The sequence below is a fragment of the Terrapene carolina genome, unplaced genomic scaffold (assembly GCF_002925995.2).
Source record: "Terrapene carolina triunguis isolate 2854851 unplaced genomic scaffold, T_m_triunguis-2.0 Scaffold951, whole genome shotgun sequence".
Lineage (NCBI taxonomy): Eukaryota > Metazoa > Chordata > Testudines > Emydidae > Terrapene > Terrapene triunguis.
In genome coordinates, this window is record NW_020665302.1 from 3,966,073 (window position 1) to 3,987,764 (window position 21,692).

The following is a 21,692-nucleotide window of genomic DNA, read 5'->3' on the forward strand; positions in this document are numbered from 1 at the left end:
TGGCAGGGCTGTGTGTAGCAATGTGAGGAGTTTTCAACCAGTCTTTAATTTCTTCGTGGAGGTTGCTTGCTGATGCCTTAGCTGTTCTCTGTCCTGGCTCATGTTTGTGCTGGTGGGTTAAAACCTTCCTGCTGTCACAGTGTGGTGGTTCATTTCTGAATCTCCTGCTGCTTCCATCGTGTGTCATGTGTGATGTGGCGGGAGACACAAAGAGGTGCAAATTGTCCGTTGGAATGTGCTGTTCGTTGACAATAGTGAGGTCTCATTTAGAATTTAAATTCTCCAAATACAGACTGGGCTGTCAGCGAAACACCTTGTTCATGTTAAAGATAAAGATCCTGCTCAGCCCTGCCCAGCCACACAGAGGGTGGGGGTGGGAGAAGCCCTGCTCTGGGTGTCCATGCAGAGCTTACCCCACCAAAATCTGGAGCAGGAGAGATGGCAGGATCTGCACACCCAAAATCCAGTGTGCAAGAATCATGATATGGGCTTAAATATCACAGGATTTTTTAAATAAATGTTTATTTGCCTTCTGGGGTTTGAGCCTTGAAGGGTCCCATTTTTCTCCACAGCCCAGACAGCTTTCACATTACACCTTGCTGATGGAACATGCGTATAACGAGTGACGCAGAGTTGATACACGCAGACGCTATCGTGGCTGCCAAGTTTTGGGCGGCTTCATGTGACACTTAGTGCAAATTATTCAGTGAGCTTTGCACTGCTCCTTGTACCCATGTTCTAGTAGCAAGGTGTAATGTGAAAGCTGCCATGGCTGTGGAGAACATGTGACCTTAACCTTTGTTAATGCAAGGTGAGATTCTCCTGTAATCACCTGACTCCAGGAGCTAGGGCTTTTAGAAAAACACCGACTATTATGAGATTTGCAATAAAACTGTGATAGCTGGCAGCATTGCTAAAGGCACCCAGAACCTCCAGTTACTCCAGTACCCCCAGGAACTGCCATCACACATTGCAGGAACCCCAGCACCCACCCAACTGCCCACCAGATACCTCCCAGATTCCCCCACCTGCAAACCCATGCACTCACCTACCGCAGCCTCTCCCAGACACCCCAGCACCGACCCATCTATCCCGCTGAGACCCTCTCTAGAACCCACTCACCTGCTCCAACCACAGCTGCCACAATCTGTGCAACTCAATTCCGTGTCCCTGTCACTGCCTGGAAGTTTATGGTCACATGCAAATTATTTGGAAGTCTGCCAAAGAGCTCCCTGAATATTTGCACGAAGTGTCCCACGGAGCTGCCCGCAGCTTGGCTGCTAGGATAGAGTCTGGGCAACACCAGGCGGTTTGCACACAGCCCGATGGTGTTTGCGCAGGGGGTGGGAACGCCTTCGGGAATGCCTTCTTGTACCCATGTTCCATCCACGATCTGTCCCTGGAGCCTCCTTTAAAGGGGCATATTTCTTGTCATCCCATGCTGTACAATGGCGCTGAGGCGGTGGGGATAGGCTGGCTGGGAGTCTTACCTGCAATGCATTTGGGTTGGGTTGTAATAACTGAGTGATTGCCCCTGTGCTGTGGTTGGGGTGTAACTTCCTCCCCCAGCCCCACACTGAAGAAGAGCTGAGCCGCCCCATTCCCATCCCAGCCTCAGTTCCCCCAAAGCCCGGGGCACTCAGGTGCCAGCACTCAATAAGAGCCCGCGGCACGTGAGCCTTGCTGCTCCCCTCCGCTGCGGGCGGCTGCGCCGATTGCTGCTCTCCTGAGGTGCCGCTTTCTCGTGGCCTAGCTGTAGCTCTAGGACTGTGGCTGGGAGCCAAGGGAACCAAAGCGGGAGGACCATTACCCCGAAACGATAACAAACGCTGTGTTTATGGGAGCGAGTGAAGCAGGCCTTTCTGGGAGAGCGGCGGCTCCGGTGGGGAAGGATGAATGGAGCTGTGTGCGCTTCCTGGAGCAGGCTGCAAATCAGACGTTTGTGTAAACAGGGAGACGGAGGGAGAACTCCTCTTGGGCCCTGGCTGTGTGAAAGGCTGCGCCTTACAGCTGAGCTCCTGAGAGTCACTTGCCCATTCAGCAGGTATTGCCTCGCGCTGACTGGCACGGCTCCTCCCGACCCGTCAAGGGCAGAGTCCCCACTGTCTCTTTGGATGGCTAGTGGTCACCGTTACAGGAAGGCTTCTCTGCCCAGGAGCATGGCTGGCTCCTCAGGGCCTGCCGAGCAAAAGGCCAAGGAGCCACGCTCGGCTGTCACACACGGTACTCCCGCTAAGGCGAGGGGAAGGCAGGCAGCCGCAGAGACTGTTTGTGTTGCCAGGGGACTGTTAGTTCATTGGAATGAAATGCTTTGGTCACAGGCTGCTCTGTTTGCCTTGGCTCGCAGACCTTGCCATGTGGTCTTACTATTATCCTGGCTTCAGAGTGGGCTGGAGGCCGATCCCCCCACAGCTCCTCAGCAGGATGAAGGGGAAGTGCCAGGAGTAGAAGTGCAGCCTGTCGGGCGGAAGGGGCAAACACGCCCTCCCATTTGGGAGTCTGGATTCAGCCCCTCGAGGAACAAGCACAAATCCAGTCCGAGGTTTGGGAGCTCCGGGAGAGGCTGGGCGCTAAACCAGCCCTGTCGCCCGACCCCCACTGGGATTTTGAACACAGCCCAAGCAATGCCCGTTCGTGGGCCTGCAGCGTCCAGTTGTGCCTCTGGCCAGATCCAGCTTGGTGCTGTTCTTCATCCCCATGAGTGGAGAAGGGCAGAGCCTGTGTCAGTCAGGGGCAGGCCGAGGCTCAGATCCGAGCTGGCAGTAGCCATTGGCACCTATGCGCAGGAGTGCAAGGCACTCCCATTGTGGTGCAGTAGCGTTTTACACCTGTTCAGCACTGGAGTGAATGAGTCCACAGGGGCCAGCAGGAAAAAATAGAGTGATTCTAGCAGGGCAGGAGCTAGTGAACAGGAGCAGCGAATGGGAGGTTGCGAGTTAGTTCTCCAGGTGAAGGAGGCATGTGGAGTGAGTTTGTTGTCCGCAAGTTTGCTTGCCGTGGGGCTGCTTGATTGAAGTTTATAGTGTGGTCTGTCTGGGGGGCCGTGTGCTCAGCCTAGGGTGACCAGACAGCAAGCCTGAAAAATCGGGACGGGGTGAGGGGTAATAGGAGCCTATATAAGAAAAAGACCCCAAAATCGGGACTGTCCCTATAAAATTGGGACCTCTGGTCACCCTAGCTGAGCCTAGCAGCCCACTAGGCTCAGCTGAGAGCTTCCTGACCAGGCTCTAACCTGCTTCCTTTGATCCCCTTTAGGATCCCAGACGAAGGAGGGGGGCTAACTCAGGGAGAACAAGGGTTTTTACAGCCAGCTCCTAAGCGACCAGAGGAGCAGCAAACAGTGGAGTTTTGCGGGGGCATTTAGAGAGGGAACGTAAGAGCCAAATACGCCTAACAAACATTCTCTAAACTTAGGCCAATAGCCCCGGCCCCCCAAAGAAACACACACACAGAAACAAAAAAAACACACAAACAAAAAGAAACCCTGCAGGAGTAAAGAGAATGCAGGCAGAAGTCCAGCAGCAGAGTGGGGGCTATGCAGGTTATTGCACCGAATGTAGGATTACCTGCCTTGTGGGCTCGTGGCATATGTGTGTATTCAGTGTAAGCAGCTCCTGGCCCTCAAGAGACACAGTTTGGGATCTGGAGACCAGAGTGGCTAAACTGGAGATGCTAAGGGAGGCAAAGAGGTACATAGAGGAGACTTTCCAGGACACAGCACCCCCAGTCTGACAGCCTCTGTGCTGTAGAGGACGATGGAAGTCTCAGGGAAAGAGAACATTAAGCTGGAGCAGAGGGAAGTGATCCCATAGTCGGGCTCCTCCTTCCAGAGGATGTCATAGTCTCCTCTCACACTGAGAACACCTCTCTGAGGGAGGGGACCCCAATTATTAGGAAGAGACAGGTAATAGTAATGGGGGATTTGATCATTAGAAATAGAGATATATGGGATTGTGATGACCAGGAGAACCACCTGGTGAATTGCCTACCAGGTGCGAAGGTTGCAGATCTCTCAAGACGTATGTGAGGTATTGGGGAGGAGCCGGTGGTCGTGGTACATGTAGGTACCAATGACATAAGGAAAGGTAGGAGAGAGGTCCTGGAGGCCAAATGTAGATTGCTAGGTAAGAGATTAAAGTCCAGGACCTCCATGGTAGCATTCTCTGAAATTCTTCTGGTTCCATGTGCAGGGCCAGTTAGACAGGCAGAACTGCAGGGTCTCAATGCGTGGATGAGATGATGGTGTACGGAGGAGGGCGTTAGGTTAATTAGGAACTGGGGACCTTTTGGGAAAGGTGGATGGGCACCTCTGAAACCAAAATGGAATCAGGTTGCTGGCATGTCAAATTAAAAAGGTCATAGAGGTTTTAAACTAAGGGCTGGGTGAAAGCCGAGAATGCGGAGGAGCACACGGTTCAGAGAGAGACATCCCTTAGGGGAAGATCTATTAACAAATTCTCTATATCCTAGTACTGTAAGGAGGAAAGGATAGATGTTGATAAAGTGCTGGTAGGAACTGAAGAGAAACAGTCAAACAAAAAAAGTCCCATTGAATTACATCACATGAAGGCAAACAACTAAATATTGACAAATTTTGTAAGTGCTTGTATGCAAATGCAAGAAGTCTAAATACTAAGATGGGTGAACTTGAGTGCCTGGTATTAAATGAGGATATTGATATACTAGGCATCACAGAAACTTGGCTGAACGATTATAATTAATGAGACACGGTAATACCAGGGTACAAAATATACAGGAATGAGAGTAGATCCTGCTGGTGCGTGAATGGCACGGTATGTGAAAGAAAGCACAGAGTCAAATATAGTAAAAATCTTAAATGAATCAAACAGTACCATAGAATTGCTATGGACAGAAATTCTGTGCTTGAATAATAAGAGGATAGCAGTAGGACTATACTACTGACCACCTGACCAGGATGGTGATGGTGATTGTGAAATGCTCAGGGACATTAGAGAGGCTACAGAACCAGAAAACCCAATAATAATGGGGGATTTCAGCTATCCTCTCATTGACTGGGTACACGTCACCTCAGCATAAGATGCAGAGATAAAATTTCTAGACACCATTCATGACTGTTTATTGAAGCAGCTAGTCCGACTCCTGGAACCCACAAGGGGAGAGGCAATTCTTGATTTGGTCCAAGAGGTGAATATATATGAACCACTCCATATTCCATAATAGCAACCATAATGTAATTACATTTAACATCCTTGTAGGGGGGGAACTACCAAATAAACCCATGAGAGTAGCATTTAACTTCAAAAAGGGGAACTACACCAAAATGAGGAGGCTAGTTAAACAGAAATTAAAAGGAACAGTCACGCAAGTGAAATGCCTGCAAGTTGCACGGGAACTTTTAAAAATACCACAATAGAGGCTCAAACTAAATATATACCCCAAATAAAAAAAAAACAATAAGAAGACCCAAAAAATGCCACCACGGCTAAACACAGTAAAATAGGCAGTTAGAGACCAAAAGACATCTTAAAAATTGGAAGTCAAATCCCACCGAGGAAAATAGAAAGGCACATAAACTCTGGCAAGTCAAGTGTCAACGTATAATTGGACAGGCCAAACAAGAATGTGAAGAGCAACTAGCAAAAGACACAAAAACGAACAGCATCAGAAGCAGGAAGTTTGCCAAACAATCAGTGGGGCCACTGGATGACTGAGGTGCTAACGGAGCACTCAAAGAAGACAAGGCCATTGTGGAGAAGCTAAATGAATAATTTGCATCTACTGTCACTGCAGAGAACCTGAGGGAGATTCCAACACCTGAGCCATTCCTTTAGATGACCAATCTGAGGAACTGTCCCAGATTGAGGTGCCAATAGAGGAGATTTTGGAACAAATTGATAAATTCAACAGTAATAAGTCACCAGAACCAGGTGGTATTCACTCAAGAATTCTAAAGGAACTCAAATATGAAATTGCAGAACCACTAACTGTGGCGTGTAACCTATCACTTAAATCAGCCTCTGTAGCAGATGACTGGAGGATAGCTAATGTAATGCTGATTTTTAAAATAGGCTCCAGAGGTGATCCTGGCAATTACAAGCCAATGAGTACTAACTAAATTACCAGACAAATTGACTGAAACTATAGTAAAGAACAGAATTATCAGACACATATATGAACGCAATATGTTGGGGAAGCGTCAGCACAGCTTTTGTAAAGGAAATCATGCCTCACCAATCTATTCCAATTCTTTGAGGCTGTCAACAAACATGTAGACAACAGCGATCCAGTGAATGTAGTGTACTTAGACTTTCAGGAAGCCTTTGACATGGTCCCTCACCAAAGGCTCTTAAGCAAAGTAAGCCTTCATGGGATAAGAGGGAAGGTTCTCTCATAGATCAGTGTATAAACAATATGGGGAAAAGGATAGGAATAAACAGTCACTTTTCACAAAGGAGAGAGGCAAATAGAGGGCTCCCTAAAGGAGCTGTACTGGGGCCAATGCTGTTCATCATATTTGTAAATGATCTGGAAAAGGGACAAAATTTGCAGATGATGCAAAATTACTCAAGATAATTAAGTCCAAAGCAGACTATGAAGAGTTACAAAGGGATCTTCCAAAAATGGGTGACTGGGCAAAAAAATGGCAGATGAAATTCAGTGTTGATAAATGCAAAGTAATGCACATTGGAACTTATACACAACTATACATACAAAGTGATGGGGTCTAAATTAGCTGTTAGCACTCAAGAAAGAGATCTTGGAGTCATTGTGGATAGTTCTCTGAAATCATCCACTCAGTGTGCAGCAAGAATGAAAAAAGCTAACAGAATGTTAGGAACCATTAGGAAAGGGAGAGATAATAAGACAGAATATATCATGGTACGCCCACATCTTGAATACTGCTTGCAGTTCTGGTCACCCCATCTCAAAAAAGACATATTAGAACTGAACAAGTACAGAGAAGGGAAACAAAAATGATTAGGGGTATGGAACAGCTTCCATATGAGGAGAGATTAAAAAGACTGGGACTGTTCAGCTTAGAAAAGAGATGACTAAGGGGGGATATGATAGAGGTCTATAAAACCATGACTGGTATGGAGAAAGGGAATAAGGAAATATTATTTATCCCTTCACATAACACACAAACCAAGGGTCACCCAATGAAATTAATAGGTGGGAGTTTAAAACAAGCATGAGGGAGTACTTCTTCACAGAACACACAGTCAATCTGTGGAACTTGTTGCAAAGGGATGTTGAGAAGGCCAGAAGTATAACTAGGTTTAAAAAAAATTAATAGGTTCATGGAGAATAGGTCCATTAACGAAGATGGTCAGGGAGGCCACCCCATGCTCTGGGTGTCCCTAAACCACTGATTGCCAGAAGCTGGGACTTCACTCGATAATTGCCCTGTTCTGGTCATTCCTCCCAAGTGTCTGGCACTGGCCACTGTTAGAAGATGGGATACTGGGTTCTATGGACCATTGGTCTGACCCAGTAGGGCCACGTTTCTCTTCATATGCTAGAATAAGCCCCTCAGCTGCTCTCTCCAACATTGTATCTGCCCTCCCTTTTGGGTGTTTCCAGAGGATAGGATAAAACCTAAACCCTCCTGCTTCAGACCATGAGCCACCAACCACTGATAGGGCTAGGGAGAAATATCCCCTCTGCACATGCAATTCCAGAATTGCCTGGTAGGGGGTTCTTACCCCTTCCTCTGGACAGCTGGGTGTGACCACTTTCGAAGATAGGAGATAGGACACTGGGCGAGGTGGAACCTTGCTGTGACCTGGGCTGTACAGGGCCTGTGTTCCTATGACAGCCCGTGACAGACATTAGCACTTCAGTGCAGGATCACAGATGAAAAAGCTGCGCAATACCATCCAGTCTGCCTGCTGGGGGGGGTCTAAACAGGTGGGGGGGGATAGCTCAGTGGTTTGAGCATTGGTCTGCTAGACCCAGGGTTGCAAGTTCAGTCCTTGAGGGGGCCATTTAGGGATCTAGGGCAAATATCTGTCTGGGGATTGGTCCTGCTCTGAGCAGGGGGTTGGACTAGATGACCTTCTGAGGTCCCTTCCAACCCTGATATTCTATGATTCTATTCTATGTTCTGTATAGAAATTAAAGATGGAAAAGAATTCCTACGCCCAGGCCAGAAGGGTCCCTACTGGCCTTCTCTAGAGTCTTGTCCAGGGTAATTTGAAGGTCCCATGCGAATGCATCAGTTCAGATGGAGTTCCCGGTGCAGGTCAGTGCACCTTGCAGGGGCCTTAGAATTAACACAAACACTATTCAAACCCCAGAAAATGCAGTGACAGGTGCACGTCTGGACATGAGGCATCCGGCCTAATTCTGCCCTCTGCCCCAGGGGGATTGTCTGGTGACTTGTGCTACAAGTGCAGTGGTAACCCCGCCTTGCCTGGGTTTCCAGTATTTGTCTGTTTTTCCTGTTCTTGGAAGGTAACGTGCTCACCCTACTGGTCTGTGCCAGCAACCACAGCAAGTTGGTGTGTGAGAATTTCCTCAGGGTTTGTTTGTTTGTTTTTTAATGGTCCTCAGTCCTGCTGAAAATAGCCCTTCTCAGCTTCTCCTGCAGCCCTAGGAACTCAGTGGCCCATGGAGGTCCAAAGGTAGGCAATGCCTGTGGGTCTGCTGGCCAAGCACGGTCCCTTGTGGCATGCAGTCCTTGTGCTGCAGATCTCCTGTCTGCAAATGGGAGTCTCAGTCCTGCAAAAACAACAAGGAGTCTGGTGGCACCTTAAAGACTAACAGATTTATTTGGGCATAAGCTTTCGTGAGTAAAAACCTCACTTCAAGTTTTTGAACTAATAAATCTGTTAGTCTTTAAGGTGCCACCAGACTCCTTGTTGTTTTTGTAGATACAGACTAACACGGCTACCTCCTGATACTTCAGTCCTGCAAATCTCTGTAGGTCCTGACGATCGGGGCTCCTGTCTTGCCGTTTAGTTTGGAAAAGAGAAGACTGAGAGGGGACATGATAGCAGTTTTAAATAAAAAAGGGGGTCATAAGGAGGTGGGAGAAAACTTGTTCATCTTAGCCTCTGAGGATAGGACAAGAAGCAGTGGGCTAAAACTGCAGCAAGGGAGGTTTAGGTTGGACATTAGGAAAAAGTTCCTAACTGTCAGGGTGGTTAAACACTGGAATAAATTGCCTAGGGAGGTTGTGGAATCTCCATCTCTGGAGATATTTAAGAGCAGGTTAGATAAATCTCTATCAGGGATGGTCTAGACAGTATTTGGTCCTGCCAAGAGGGCAGGGGACTGGACTCGATGACCTCTCGAGGTCCCTTCCAGTCCTAGAATCTATGAATCTATGAAGCTGAGGAGGACGTGTAAGAAGCAATTTCCTGCCCATTAACCTTTAAATGTTCCACACAAGTCCCCTGCTCTCTACAGGGTCTGTGTGTGTGTCTAGGGGAATGCCCAGGTTAGAGACGGGAGGAGGATCTGAGGTATGTGCGGGGATACAGGAAGGAGGAGGAGTTTAGGGTGTGTGCAGGGGGATGTACAGGAGGGAGAGGGAACTGGGGCATATACACCGCAGTTGCTCTATATTGCTTTAGGTGATACAAAGCAGTGTGCACCCACTGAAGTGGCCTTATGCTATGGCTGCATTGTGCTGCTCCAGAGTGGGGTGAGCAGCCAGAGCGTACTAGTGAGTCTGGCCCTGGAAGTTACAATAAATACGACCTGAGGTTGACACTTCATATAATCACATCATTAAAAATAAAATAAAAATAAACCCTGGGGACATTCTCTGGGAGTTTCTTGTTTCATGGATGAATTGTTGTTTCAGTACTAATGTGGACACAAGAACAAATGGATATAAACTGGCCGTCGGGAAGTTTAGGCTTGAAATTAGACGACGGTTTCTAACCGTCAGAGGAGTGAAGTTCTGGAACAGTCTTCCAAGGGGAACAGTGGGGGTGAAAGACCTCTCTGGCTTTAAGATTAAGCTTGATAAGTTTATGGAGGGGATGGTTTGATGGGATAACGTGATTTTAGTCAATAGGTCAATAACGTGCCATCGCTGGTAATTAGTAACAATGGTCAATGATGGGATATTAAAAGTTACTACAGAGAACTTTTTCCAGAGGGTCTGGCTGGAGAATCTTGCCCGCATGCTCGGGGTTCAGCTGATCACCATATTTGGGGTCGGGAAGGAATTTTCCTCCAGGGTAGATTGGCAGAGGCCCTGGAGGTTTTTCGCCTTCCTCCGCAGCATGGGGCAGGGGTCGCTTGCTGGAGGATTCTCTGCGACTTGAAGTCTTTAAATCACGATCTGGGGACTTCAACAGCTGAGTCAAGGGAGAGAATTATTCCAGGAGTGGGTGGGTCAGATTTTGTGGCCTGCATCATGCGGGAGGTCAGACTAGATGATCATAATGGTCCCTTCTGACCTTAAAGTCTATGAGTTTATGAGTCTATGAAATTTTACAATAAAAGAACCCAAGGAAATTCCCAGAAAAAAAAAACGTTAAGAGGAGTTAAGGCTGCGAGTCCATGTCAGTAAAACTGGGTAATATACAGTGCAGGGATATTGTGATAATCCTCAAAACAAGCCTTATAAACCCAGGAAAATAAAAACTCCAAATGTTTTAAGATAAGCAAGGCACAGTGAGGGCCAGTCGCTGGTCAGAAAGGGTAAGTATTTGCTGCAGAAAATTTTGAATAGAAACTAGAAAGTGAGAGACGGAGCAGAACTGTTTACAAAGTGAAATGCACTTTGGGTTTGTCTAGACTGGGTTTGTCCAGCAAGACGCGTGCGAATGTGCTTTTAAACACCGCTCAGCACTTAGGGTAGACGAGAGAGTGATGTATAAAAATGTGTTACGTGGTTGTGGTCAATCTGGGGGGTCTCCTCAATAACCCACAACCCTAATTACAACCTCAGCAAATACTCAGTGCTGAGAGATGTGCAGAGTCCGGGTTCCAGTGGGCTCCATGTTTGTGGGGGGAGCACGACGTCCTCGCTAAGAATCGTGCCATGCTGCGGAGGGGACCAATGTGTGGTGTGTAGCGGGTTTCCTTCGCTGGCGAAGTTCTGTGGGAAGAGGTGGTGTGTCGCTGCTGGTGGAAATGTACCATGAGCCCATTAGGGTCTGTCCCACGGCTTACCGTTCCCTTGCTTCTACAGGGGTCACTGGGGGATGTTGCACTTACTGAACCTTCATCCTGGCTGTACGAAGTGTTTGTTTATGTGACTTCCTAGGGTTTCGACACGGCGACTGTAGGAGGGTTTGGGGGGAGGCATGGAAGGGGGACAAGGAAGCCTGTTTCATCCCCTGTGGTGTAGAGATATGGCGATAGGAGGAATGTCTGAGGCGCAGGGGAAGGTGACAGTGTGGTGGTTGGTCTCTACCCTCTTTGACTCCCAGAGAATGGTGCCTGAGCCTGCCAAGTGCCACAGCGGCTCCACGAAGGTAGCCACAGGTCCTCAGAGCACAGGAGCCTCACCTAAAGCTTCACAGCCCCCGCACAGGGGCCTGTAGCTCCAATATCTAGGGAACCCCAGCTGCAACTCCTCATCTCAACCGCGGTTTGTGGTACAAAATGTCTCCTCGCAGCTCGACAGGGCACCACAGTGTAGCTGAACCAAGCCGTGATCTAAACACCTTTGGCTTAGGGAAAGGTGGCCTGAGCTGGGGAGTGCGAGTTCAAATCCCACCTCTTCCTCGCTGCTGGAATCTCTGGAGGAGCATGCCAAATGTTCAGGCCGTGAGCCCAGCTGCGTAAGATCCTGACCCTCTGGAACCACAGCAGCCTTTCCCCCCGTGCTGTCCCTTCAAGAGAAGCACCACCAGGGCCAGTCTCAGAAACCTCAGAGCTGCTGATTTGAGAAAACTCGCCTAGTTCAATCTAGACCATGCTGCCAGCAGCTGGTGCCAGAAGAAAGGTTCCTGGGGCCTCCGTGCGCATCTGCTCTGCCGTGGGGTCTTCTGTTACATACAAATAGCACCAGCCCCGAGACACACTCCTCAGCACGTGTTTATTTCACAAATAGGCATCATGCCTCAGGCTAGTTGGGGCCTGTCTTGGCTTGGCGCTCCTCTCGCCCCTGCAGCTGCTCACAAACGCTCCCTCTCACCGGCCGGGCTTCATTTCCCTGTTTGAAATCTCTGGACGTTTAAACAACGATGAGGGAAGGATTTCATTCTGTCACTTCCTGGGACTGAACAGGGGGAAAGGAATGATCTGAGAACAGCCGGGAGCTAAGAATACTCCGCTCTGCGAGCCAGCTGCTGCTCAACACTAGCCCTCTGGAGTCCATCCCAGCCTTCCTCTCCGTGGGCCTGCACTGCTTGGAGGAGACTGGCTGCGGTATGAGCAGCATCTTCCAGCTTTGAGGGTGTTTCGGTTGTGAGTAAGTCTCTGTTCTCCCAGCCGCTGGGAAAGCTGCTTTGCATCCCGGAGTCATCGCTGCTAAGCTGATCCAACGGGGCTCTCTGGGACTTTGCCACAGACGCGGCTTCATTCCCCAGGAGGCAGGGCCACGCTACTGCTGGCTTTTCCGTGTGCCGCAAGGAATGGGAAGAGTGGACGGAAGCTGGGCTGCCCTGGGCTCAAAGGGAGCCTCCTGCGTGCCACATGGAACCACGCATCAAAAGAACAGCTGGGGCAGGGATCTGCCTTTGCCTTCGCTTCCAGTCCTGATGCTGGGCTGGCCTGGCCTCCGCGCAGCCTCCTCACAGGCTATGTAGGAGTTCAGTTGGGATGGCGCCTCCTGGCCCGAACACGTATGACTCCATGAGCAGCAAGGGAAATCCCAGCAAACCTTTCCTCTCACTGCCCTGCCTGTGCCCCACAAAACCTGCCCTGCCTAGGAAATCAGCAGCAATACTTGGCATTAAAATACAGGAAGTATTCAACATCCTATGCGCTTTCCGCCCCCCCTGCATACGCCTCTCTGTACACACTGACGTCCTCTCCCCAGACCTGCACTGCCCTCCCACCTCCAGACTCAACCCCGGGGCCTGCCTCTTCACGTGGAAATGTGCCAAGCGCAGCTTCGTGTCCTTGCTCCTCTGGCACGTCCCACCTGAAGATCTGAAAGTGCTCTGTAAACATTCATTCAGTCTCAGAACACCCCCTCCCACGCCCACATGAGGACTGCAAAGTAAGAAATATATAGCGATCATGTCACCTGCCACTAAAATGCAGCCGCCGCAGGAGCGGGACTCGGCAGCTATGTTACACTACACAGCCGTTTAGGAGAGGAAATGAAGGTGAATACCACAGTCCAATTGCTACTACAGGGAAAACGTACAGAGGCCGGGTGGAATTGCCTGAGTAGGAGTTTGGCCAGGACGTTGGGCATAGCACCCTGGCTCTTACGGGAGTCTGAATGGGGTCACAGCCTTTCTTCTCTAGATTTTGCAAACTTATGCCTGCAATTTTTGTGCCCAAAAACTGAGAGTGCAAAAAGGGAGGCCAGGGTGAAAGCCGAGCCCCATCAAAGTCAGTGAGAGTTTTGCCAATGCTTTAATGGGACCAGCAGTTCTGAAATCTGCCCAAAGTGTCATGGGACCTTTAAAGAGAACACCTTCTAGCAGGTTAGCGCTCCCTAGCCGTATTGTCCCCCCGTGTTTGCCACCTGGATGATATTCAGGTGAAACCTCTAGCACCTCCTGGGAACTATGGCAGGAAAGACCATATATCACAGCTGGCCCCTCGCCTCGGGTGAGCGGGGAACCTCAGTGCTGCTGTCCTCTTGGAGCCTAAGCGGGAATTCAGTCTGTGTTTAGTGACTGAACCTCCAGCAGCGTGGAAGGAGCCCATAGGAAGTGGCCAGCTTTCTCCCAGCCACTGTCAGCCTATGATTTATCTGAAAGTCACCCCGCGCCAGATGTGCGAGCCAAACAGCGACAGGAAACGCTGTTCCCTGGGGGTTTGTTCTGCACAGGAGCCTCCTGTTCTGGAGCTGGCACTGCACAGCCTGCCGGCTCACTCCCAAGGCGGGGCGCAGTGTGTCAAGGAGCCAGCTACTCACAGGTTGCACTCTGGTGAGCTGCTTTCCACAGCCATTCCCTCTTCATTGAGCCTTGCTCTCAGGCACTCTTCAGCTGCTTCAGAGGCAGGGGCAAGAACACCTGCAGTTGGCAATGACGGGAGACAGTGGGCGCGTGGGGAGTTCCTCCTGATCCCCATCACTTAGGGCTAGGTTATTTTTATCATAGCTCATCTTATTTGTCTCCTTTCAAACAATCCCCATCATTTTAATCTCTCCTTCTCTGGAACTTTTTCCATGCCTCTAATCATTCTTGTGTCTGAACCGCCTCGATTTCCGCAATATCCTTTTAGAGCCGCGTGGACTGGAACTGGGCACAGTGTTCCATGGGAGATCGGACCATCGAATATCTACCCTGGCATGCCGAGATTTTCAGTTTTATTCTCCATGCCAGTCCTTACGCACCGAAACATTTTGTTTGTTTTCTTGGTCGCTCTTGCAAATGGAGCAGAGATCTCCACAACAGTGCTCAGGTCTTCTTTATTTGGCGCTGGTGTGGCCAGTTCTGGTGCCCACAATTCAAGAAGGCGGTTGATCAATTGGAGAGGGTTCAGAGAAGAGCCATGAGAATGATTAAAGGATTAGAAAACATGTCGTATAGCGATAGCCTCAAAGAGCTCAATCTGTTTTGCTTAACAAAGAGAAGGTTAAGGGCCGACTTGATTACAGTCTATCAGTACCTACATGGGGAACAAATATTTAATAATGGGCTCTCCAGTCTAGCAGAGAAAGGTCTAACGTTATCCAATTACTTGAAGCTGACCAAATTCAGACTGGAAATAAGGTGTAAAATTTTAACTGTGAGAGCAGTTAACCATTGGAACAATTTACCAAGGGCTGTGGTGGATTCTCCATCACAGTCAATGTTCAAATCAAGATTGGATGTTTTTCTAAATGTTTTGCTCTAGGAATTACTTTGGGGCAGTTCTCTGGCCTGTGACAACAGGAGGTCAAACTAGATGACCACAATGGTCCCTTCTGGCCTTGGAATCTGTGAATCAAGGTCCCAGTGAGGTGTATGAGTGGTTTGAATTATTTCTCCGGATGTAAATTACCTTGCATTTCAATACATCTTTGGTAAAAATAGTCAAATGAATAAAATATTGTTCTGGTTTGAATTATATAAAAAGGAAACAACTTCAACATTTTGAAAATTTTCACATTGTTTCTCTTCTTTTTGATCAGCTCTAGCCATTGTCCATACGCCAGTAAATCATTAACACTGGGCCTATGTCTGGCTCCAACCCAGTGGTGTCCAGTGTAGCTCAGTACCAAAAGTACATTCTGCAGATAGTTACAGCTTGTTCTTCCCTCACTATTCCAAGCGGGGGGAAAGAGTATGCATTTTCATAGCATAATATACAGGGCTTCACTATATATAATGCAGAGAGTATTCGATATATAAATTCATTAACATCATTAATATCCACAATTGTTCTCTCATGACTAACCTAAATAATGTGTAATCTGCAAATTTTGCCACCACCCTTCTTCCCCTCCCCATTTCCAGACCATTAATAAATCTATTAAATAACACAGGGCCTAGTATGGAGCCTTGCGACACCTCCGCTTAACCACTTCGGTTGAAAATTGACTGTTTATTCCTACTCTTTGCTCTCTGTCTTTAGACTAGTTTCTATCCATGACGATATTTCACCTTGCAACTCATGACAACTTAGTTGTCTTAAAACTTTCACATTAGAGACTTTCTCAAAGGCTTTTAGAAAGCACAAATAATTATGTCAGCAGGTTCTCCCTTTACCAGCTATTTTTAGTGACACATTCAAAACATTGTAATAGACTGGAGAGGTATGAGTTTCCATTTTAGAAGCCACCCTGGTTAGTTCAGATCATACCATGATCATCGAGATGTTTTACTATTTTATTTTTAATTATTATTTCAACCAATTTCCCTGGTATGTAGCCCCTATTGGAAGTGCTAGGATGGCTCTGGATGGGCACTCTCTGGAAATTGAACTGGCTCTCTGGGAGTGGGAGTCTCTCTCTCCCCCAAGGTTGTACAAGGAAGATTGGAGTGCACGTGGGAGGTGATGTGAGAGCGCTGCTCTAAACTCTCCGCTCTCTCCCGTTGCAGTGGCTCACCATGACCTGGAGAACACCATGAACTGCAGTTTCATTGAGCCACCATCGGTAGTGGAGCAACCGTCTCCCTCCTGGTCCTCCCGGGGCTCCTTCTCCTCCTTTGACACCACCGACGAGGGACCAGTGTACTGTGTACCCCATGAGGGTGAGTGGACGTTGGGCAGGGTGGGCAGAGCCAGGAGCCTGATTGTGCTGCTGGATAGGATGATCCCCGTTGCCACTGCTAATCAATCTGGGCTCTCCAGCTCTGAGTTGTTCCCCTGGCACGGCAACCCCTGTGATGCAGGGGGGTTACATGCCTTCACAAGTGGGGAGTGATACAGAATGTCTGTCAGTGCACACTGGGATTGGCACCAGCCCACCCATCCGCCGAAAGACAGCCCTGCCCAACAGATGGGAGCTCAGCAGAGATGCTGCCCCGCCTGCCCCCACTTGCACTCTTTCCTCCTCTGTCTAGTTGACGTCTCAGAGGCACGCTGCCAAGGCTCATCCTGGAGGTTCCTCTGTTCTTGAAGCTGTCCAAAGTGTGTGCAATGCTTTGTGTGGTTCTCCCAAGCCAATGGGATGATTCTTTCTCCTTCAAAAATAAAGCAACCAAACCAACACCCCGACAACGCCAAAGCCGCTCTAAAATAAAAGCCATGGTTATTTTAGCAACCAAGAGAACAAATGTCTCTGCTCAGAATGGACCCTGTTCCTGCAGATCCTCATTCTGGGACACTGGGCCCAGGACTCCTGGATGCCGCACCAACCTTTAGGAGGGCCAATCATTTCACCTCGTGGCAATCCATGTCTCAGCAGGCTCTTGTCCCAGAAGCATGATTTTCTTGGACCTTAGTTGTAGGTTGTCAGCCTCCAGCATGTGGCCTTGTTATTGTACTGAGGGGTTTTGAGCTGTGTTCTGGCTGCTCCATTGCCCTAGGTTGTCTGACCAACCCCTTCAAGAGAGCCAACCCCAACATACAAACGAGGCTGCTCTGCTCTGAGGGGGTGTCTGGTGAGGACGGTATGGCAGGCCCATGTGAGGGGGTGGGTATGAGGCCTATGGGACAATGGATGTGTGTGGGTATATAACAGGACTATGGGAAGGGGTATAAGGTCCATAGGGCAGTGAATAGCAGGGACAGAAGGCCCATGGGGGTAGTATAAAGCATTGCCTGATTATAACTTGTGTCCCAACCCTTTCCTCCCGTCCCTTCGCTGTGGGGCCCTCATGCCCCATCCTGTCTCCTGTGCACCGTGGCACAGTGTAATGTATCTGTGCTTTCTCTTTTGCAGAGGGTGTGGGTGAAAGCAAAGAGAGAGGCCCTGCCTGCAGCCTGGTGGAGAAGCTGGCACCCCCAATCAGCGCGGAGGAGGCTGGAGAGTATACCTTCTTGAAAGAGACGGGCTCCGTCAAGGCCTTCCAAGCAGACAGCAGCGAAACACCCCTGCTCAAATCCTCCGACAGCGAAAGGTCGTCCTGTGGCTCCGGCTCCACCAGCGGAGCCCTCTATGCCAAAATCGCCCGTCTCTCCAAGCAGTCCAAGGACGAAGATGAAAATACAATGGACACCAAAAGCCCTGGAGTGAATGGTAAATCCCCCTCCCCGGAGAGAACCAAGCCCCCTCCCCCTGATCCCTCCACAAAGCCAAAAGTGTCCTGGATCCATGGGAAGTACAACTCCAACCAGTCCAACTCGCTCCCCGCTCCCAGCAGGTCGCCCGAGAGAGCGGCCATGCAGCCTGATTGCTCTGAGCACCCTCAGGCCAAGAGGAAGAGAAGCCCGAGTGAGACCTCGGCCGGCCTCCACGGGAAAGCCGATGACAAGGGCAGCGCGAGGAGCAAAGAGAAAGCGCAGAAACATCTGAAAGAGCTGAGCTTCCCAGAGGGCAAAGCCTCTTTCTCTGGGGAGCCCCAGTCACCATCCAAGCCCAAGCAGAAGACCAAGGCCAGTTCGGAGCAGATGGAGAACATCAATGGGGCCGTCCAAAATGCTCTGAAAAAAATGGGAAACTACCACCCAGACAGGAAAGGAGGGGAAGGCAGGGAAGCCCCCCGGAGCCCCAGTCACAGCAAGCCACGCTCCGAGGCCATCCACCCCCATTTGTCTTCGGAGGCAGCCACTTTACTGGCTGCTCAACTGAAGGAAAAGACTCAAAGCCTCAACAAGGGCGATGGCAGCGCCCGGCAAAATGGGGTGAGCCCTTTGCAGCCCCAGAGGGAGAAACCCACCCCTCCGCAGAAAGCCAAGCGCTCTGTGGCCACTAGCAGCAGCCAGAAATCCAGCAAGCCGGCGCTGCCAACCTCCCCCAACCTGCAGAAACTGATCAGCCCCGTGTCGGAGACCACGGTCAATGAGACCAAAAGGGCAGAGAAGCAAAATTCCAGCAGCAGCAGCCAGGAGCACGCGCCCCTGAGTGACCAGACCAGCAAAAAAACACCCATTAAAAAGCCCCCTAGGAAGAAGAGCAGAGAAGCCACCTTGGAGCAGCCCAAAGCAGCCATAATGCCCCCTCAGACAGTTCAGTAGAGGAGTCCCGTGGGCCCCAGGTGCCGGCCTGGTACTGCACCAGACAAGTGTTGGCAGGCAGAGGAAGCCCCTCTGCTCTCAGCAAGTCTGCAGGAAGGGTCAGTGGAAATGGAGGTCTGAACTGGGAAGTGGGCTCTGGAGAAGCCTCCGAGCCATCTCTGTCCTGCACTGGGGCCTCGGACTCTTTGCCCATCACAGACGCCCACCTCCCAAGCTGCGCTGTGCCCTCTGCCATGTATCTTCTCCTCACGGGGGCCGGAGCAGCTTGCGTCCCCCGTTTCTTTTGCAGGGAGAAGGACCGCATGGAGCTCCCCTGATGTGGAAGGGTTGGCAGGGTTGCATTGGCCTGCCCTGAGTTCTGAGGGGGGGCTGCATGAGACTCTGAGCAGGGCCTTTGTCCTTTTGTAGCAGTATTATTGGTTGCATAAGCAGTGCTTGTTTACTAGAAATCCCCGTGTTGTATTCTGCAGTAACGGATTAGCTTGCTTCCTGTATCCTAATCCGGTCTGTCGCATTCACATTGGCAGATGGCAGCCAGAGGCCAAGGCTCTTGCTCCGTGTATTAGAGGGGCAGACAAGGCCAATGCCAGTCTTCTCTTGTTGCTAGCCATGTGCCCAGGGCCCCTGTGTGGTCCATCCTGAAGTCCATCCTGTGTGGTCCATCCTGGCAGAGAGGAGCCGGCTGCGGATCCTGTGTGATCCAGAGCAGTGGAGCACTGGGACCAGCGGTGCTCACTGTCTTGGGTTTAGTTTGTGTTTCTTCCTTGCCATTTAGCTTTTTATCTTCTGAAGATGTCAACTCCCCTGGGCATCACCTTCCTCTGCAGGCACGCTGCTTTGGTCAGCGTGAGGTCGAGCTGGTTTCGACTGATGCCCCCTCTGGTGTCTGAGGATGTTGCTGCTGGTGGTGGCTGTGAAGAAAGTACTATTTATGGCCTGACGCCATTCAGAGTGGCTGTCCCGGTTAAGGGGGTCCATTCCACTGGAGCTGTGTGGCGTGATTGGTACTACAGAATTTGGCACATCTGCAGAAAGCTTTCCTAATAAAAGTGTATTTCTTCTCTACCTTTGGTGCTTTCTCCTCCCGTGCCCTCTGCCGATCACTGCCTGCTGCGTGGCTGCATTAAGGCTTCCACCGGGCTCCTTTTGTTTTATTTTAATGCTTAGCGGTGTGAGCACCCTGCCCCTGGACCCAGCCCTCCTCCCTCTGGAGGGGACGTGGAGTTCCTTGCAGATGACAGGGAGGAGCCATGCACCTGCAGAAGAGACCTTCAAATCCAAATGTCTCAATGACACAAACCAAGTCCCCGCCTGGCACCCCTGTGCAGGGCACACTGTATTAAATGGCTGCCCTCTCCCACCCCCAAGGTGGCTGCTTTTCAGCAAGGCCCAGTTATGGGAATGGTATAAGCTATTAGCATTATCATTCATGTGCTCTGTCACCTCAGCCTCAGGGCCTCTGAGCTGGTTGGATTGAACCTGAAGCTGCTTCTCGGCCCACTCAGCCCACGGCCTAGCCACCGATAAGTCCTTCATGTACAAAACAAGCCCCATATCGAAAAGAGGAAGCCACTAAAAGGGAAATGGAGCTGGCCCTGTATTGCCAGCCTAAAGCTTCCAAAGTCATGAGCTGGACCCCAAAAATTCATGCGAGCCAGAATTTTCAAATGAGCTAAGCAGGTAGGTGCCCAAATCTCTCGAGTGGTTACAGACGGTATAGCCATGTCTGACAAAGCCCCTCTTTGGGGTCCCAGCAGGGATGGAATCCTGGACCTCTGGATGTAAAATCATTAAACTAACTCTACTGAACCCTAACTTACAACTAGAAACTGTCTAACTGCAAGAAAAACCAGAAGGCTGAGCAGTCTAGGGGGACATGCTAGGGCTCTGGCTCAGGCTGAGGTGGGAGCGAAGGAACTGAGGGCGTTTTGCCTGTGCACCCCTATAATAGCCTCGGTGTCTGCCATGAGGAGGCATAGGGCGCCTACGTGAGCCACACAGGCACTGCTAGCTAGACTGCACCAATCAACGGCTCGAGGCACAGGCACGCCTGAAGTGGAGCACCCATAGAGACACGACTTGAAGAAGAACCAGCTGTTAGCGTGGAGACAGTCGCAAAGTCAGAAACCGCTATATGCAGTATAGCCACTAGAGGGTGACACAGCCACACTGTTAGCAGGGGTTGCACAAGCACATAATTTGGCACGTTCCTTCTGAAAGGCAGTGTGGCAAAGTAGATGAGATGTGGGTCTGTTATGTTAGAGGCCTGTGTTCCATTTTCATCGCTACCATTAGTGACATTGGGCAAGCGCCCGTTTTTGTAGCTGGGAAAATAGATGAGCTATTATTCTCTCCCCTCAGACAGCAGTATGAGGCCTTGGTTAATAAGAAGCGGAGCAGATATATTCTCAACTGGCAGTGGAAGAACTAGGGCTACCACTCATGATCACCTGACTTGTATCTCACCACATCTGCCCCTAGGCAACCAGGCATTCACTCATGCTGTGTTTCCCCCATATTATTGATGGTAGGAGCTTTTCATGAGAGCTCCTGCAGCAGGGGCCAGAATCACAACACTGCAAGAGTTAGCAACGCTGTGACGCCCTCCTGAGGTGCAATGGGACGGTTGTAGCCCTTGTATAAGAGCAGCAGGGAAGGGAAGCAGATGAGCCACAAAGGTGTGAGCTGGGCTAGGTTGGTGGGCTTGCCTTAGCTTCGGTGGGCCTTTCACAATTTCACCAAGGCAGAAGAGCCTGAAGTAGCCCCCAAGACCCTTGGATAACTGGGGAGGCAGTGGACACAAACTGTGCCCTCCGTCTTCAAGAGACTCCTAGGCTGGCTCCCTCGGCAGGCCCCTTTCAAACTGGTTTAATTCACCCCTGGCACCGGAGGACAGTGAGGCTAGCCAGGAGACCCACAGGACCAGATTGGTAAAGGTATAAAGGGCCTGAGGATGCTTTTGGACACCTAATGGGATTTGCAGAAGTGCCTAAGCACCTAGTTCGCATTGAGTTCCACCGCAGTTATGCTAGGTAATAATGGCCATCTCACAGCCTAGCAACAGCTTT

The 21,692-nt window shown here is 50.0% G+C and overlaps 1 protein-coding gene across 2 annotated transcripts in view; it reads left to right on the forward strand.

The window, feature by feature from the left end:
• The window catches only part of SCARF2 (scavenger receptor class F member 2), a 92,457-nt gene extending 72,768 nt beyond the window's left edge, over positions 1–19,689 (forward strand). The window contains exons 10-11 of one of the 2 annotated variants that reach the window (XM_026661210.2): positions 16,104–16,256; positions 17,390–19,689. In XM_026661210.2, coding sequence (XP_026516995.1) covers positions 16,104–16,256; positions 17,390–18,624 — 1,388 coding nt within the window. In that variant the 3' untranslated portion in view covers positions 18,625–19,689. The remainder of the gene's footprint in view (positions 1–16,103; positions 16,257–17,389) is intronic. The other variant, XM_026661211.2, reaches the window with a different exon arrangement.
• The last annotated feature ends 2,003 nt before the right edge of the window (positions 19,690–21,692 follow it).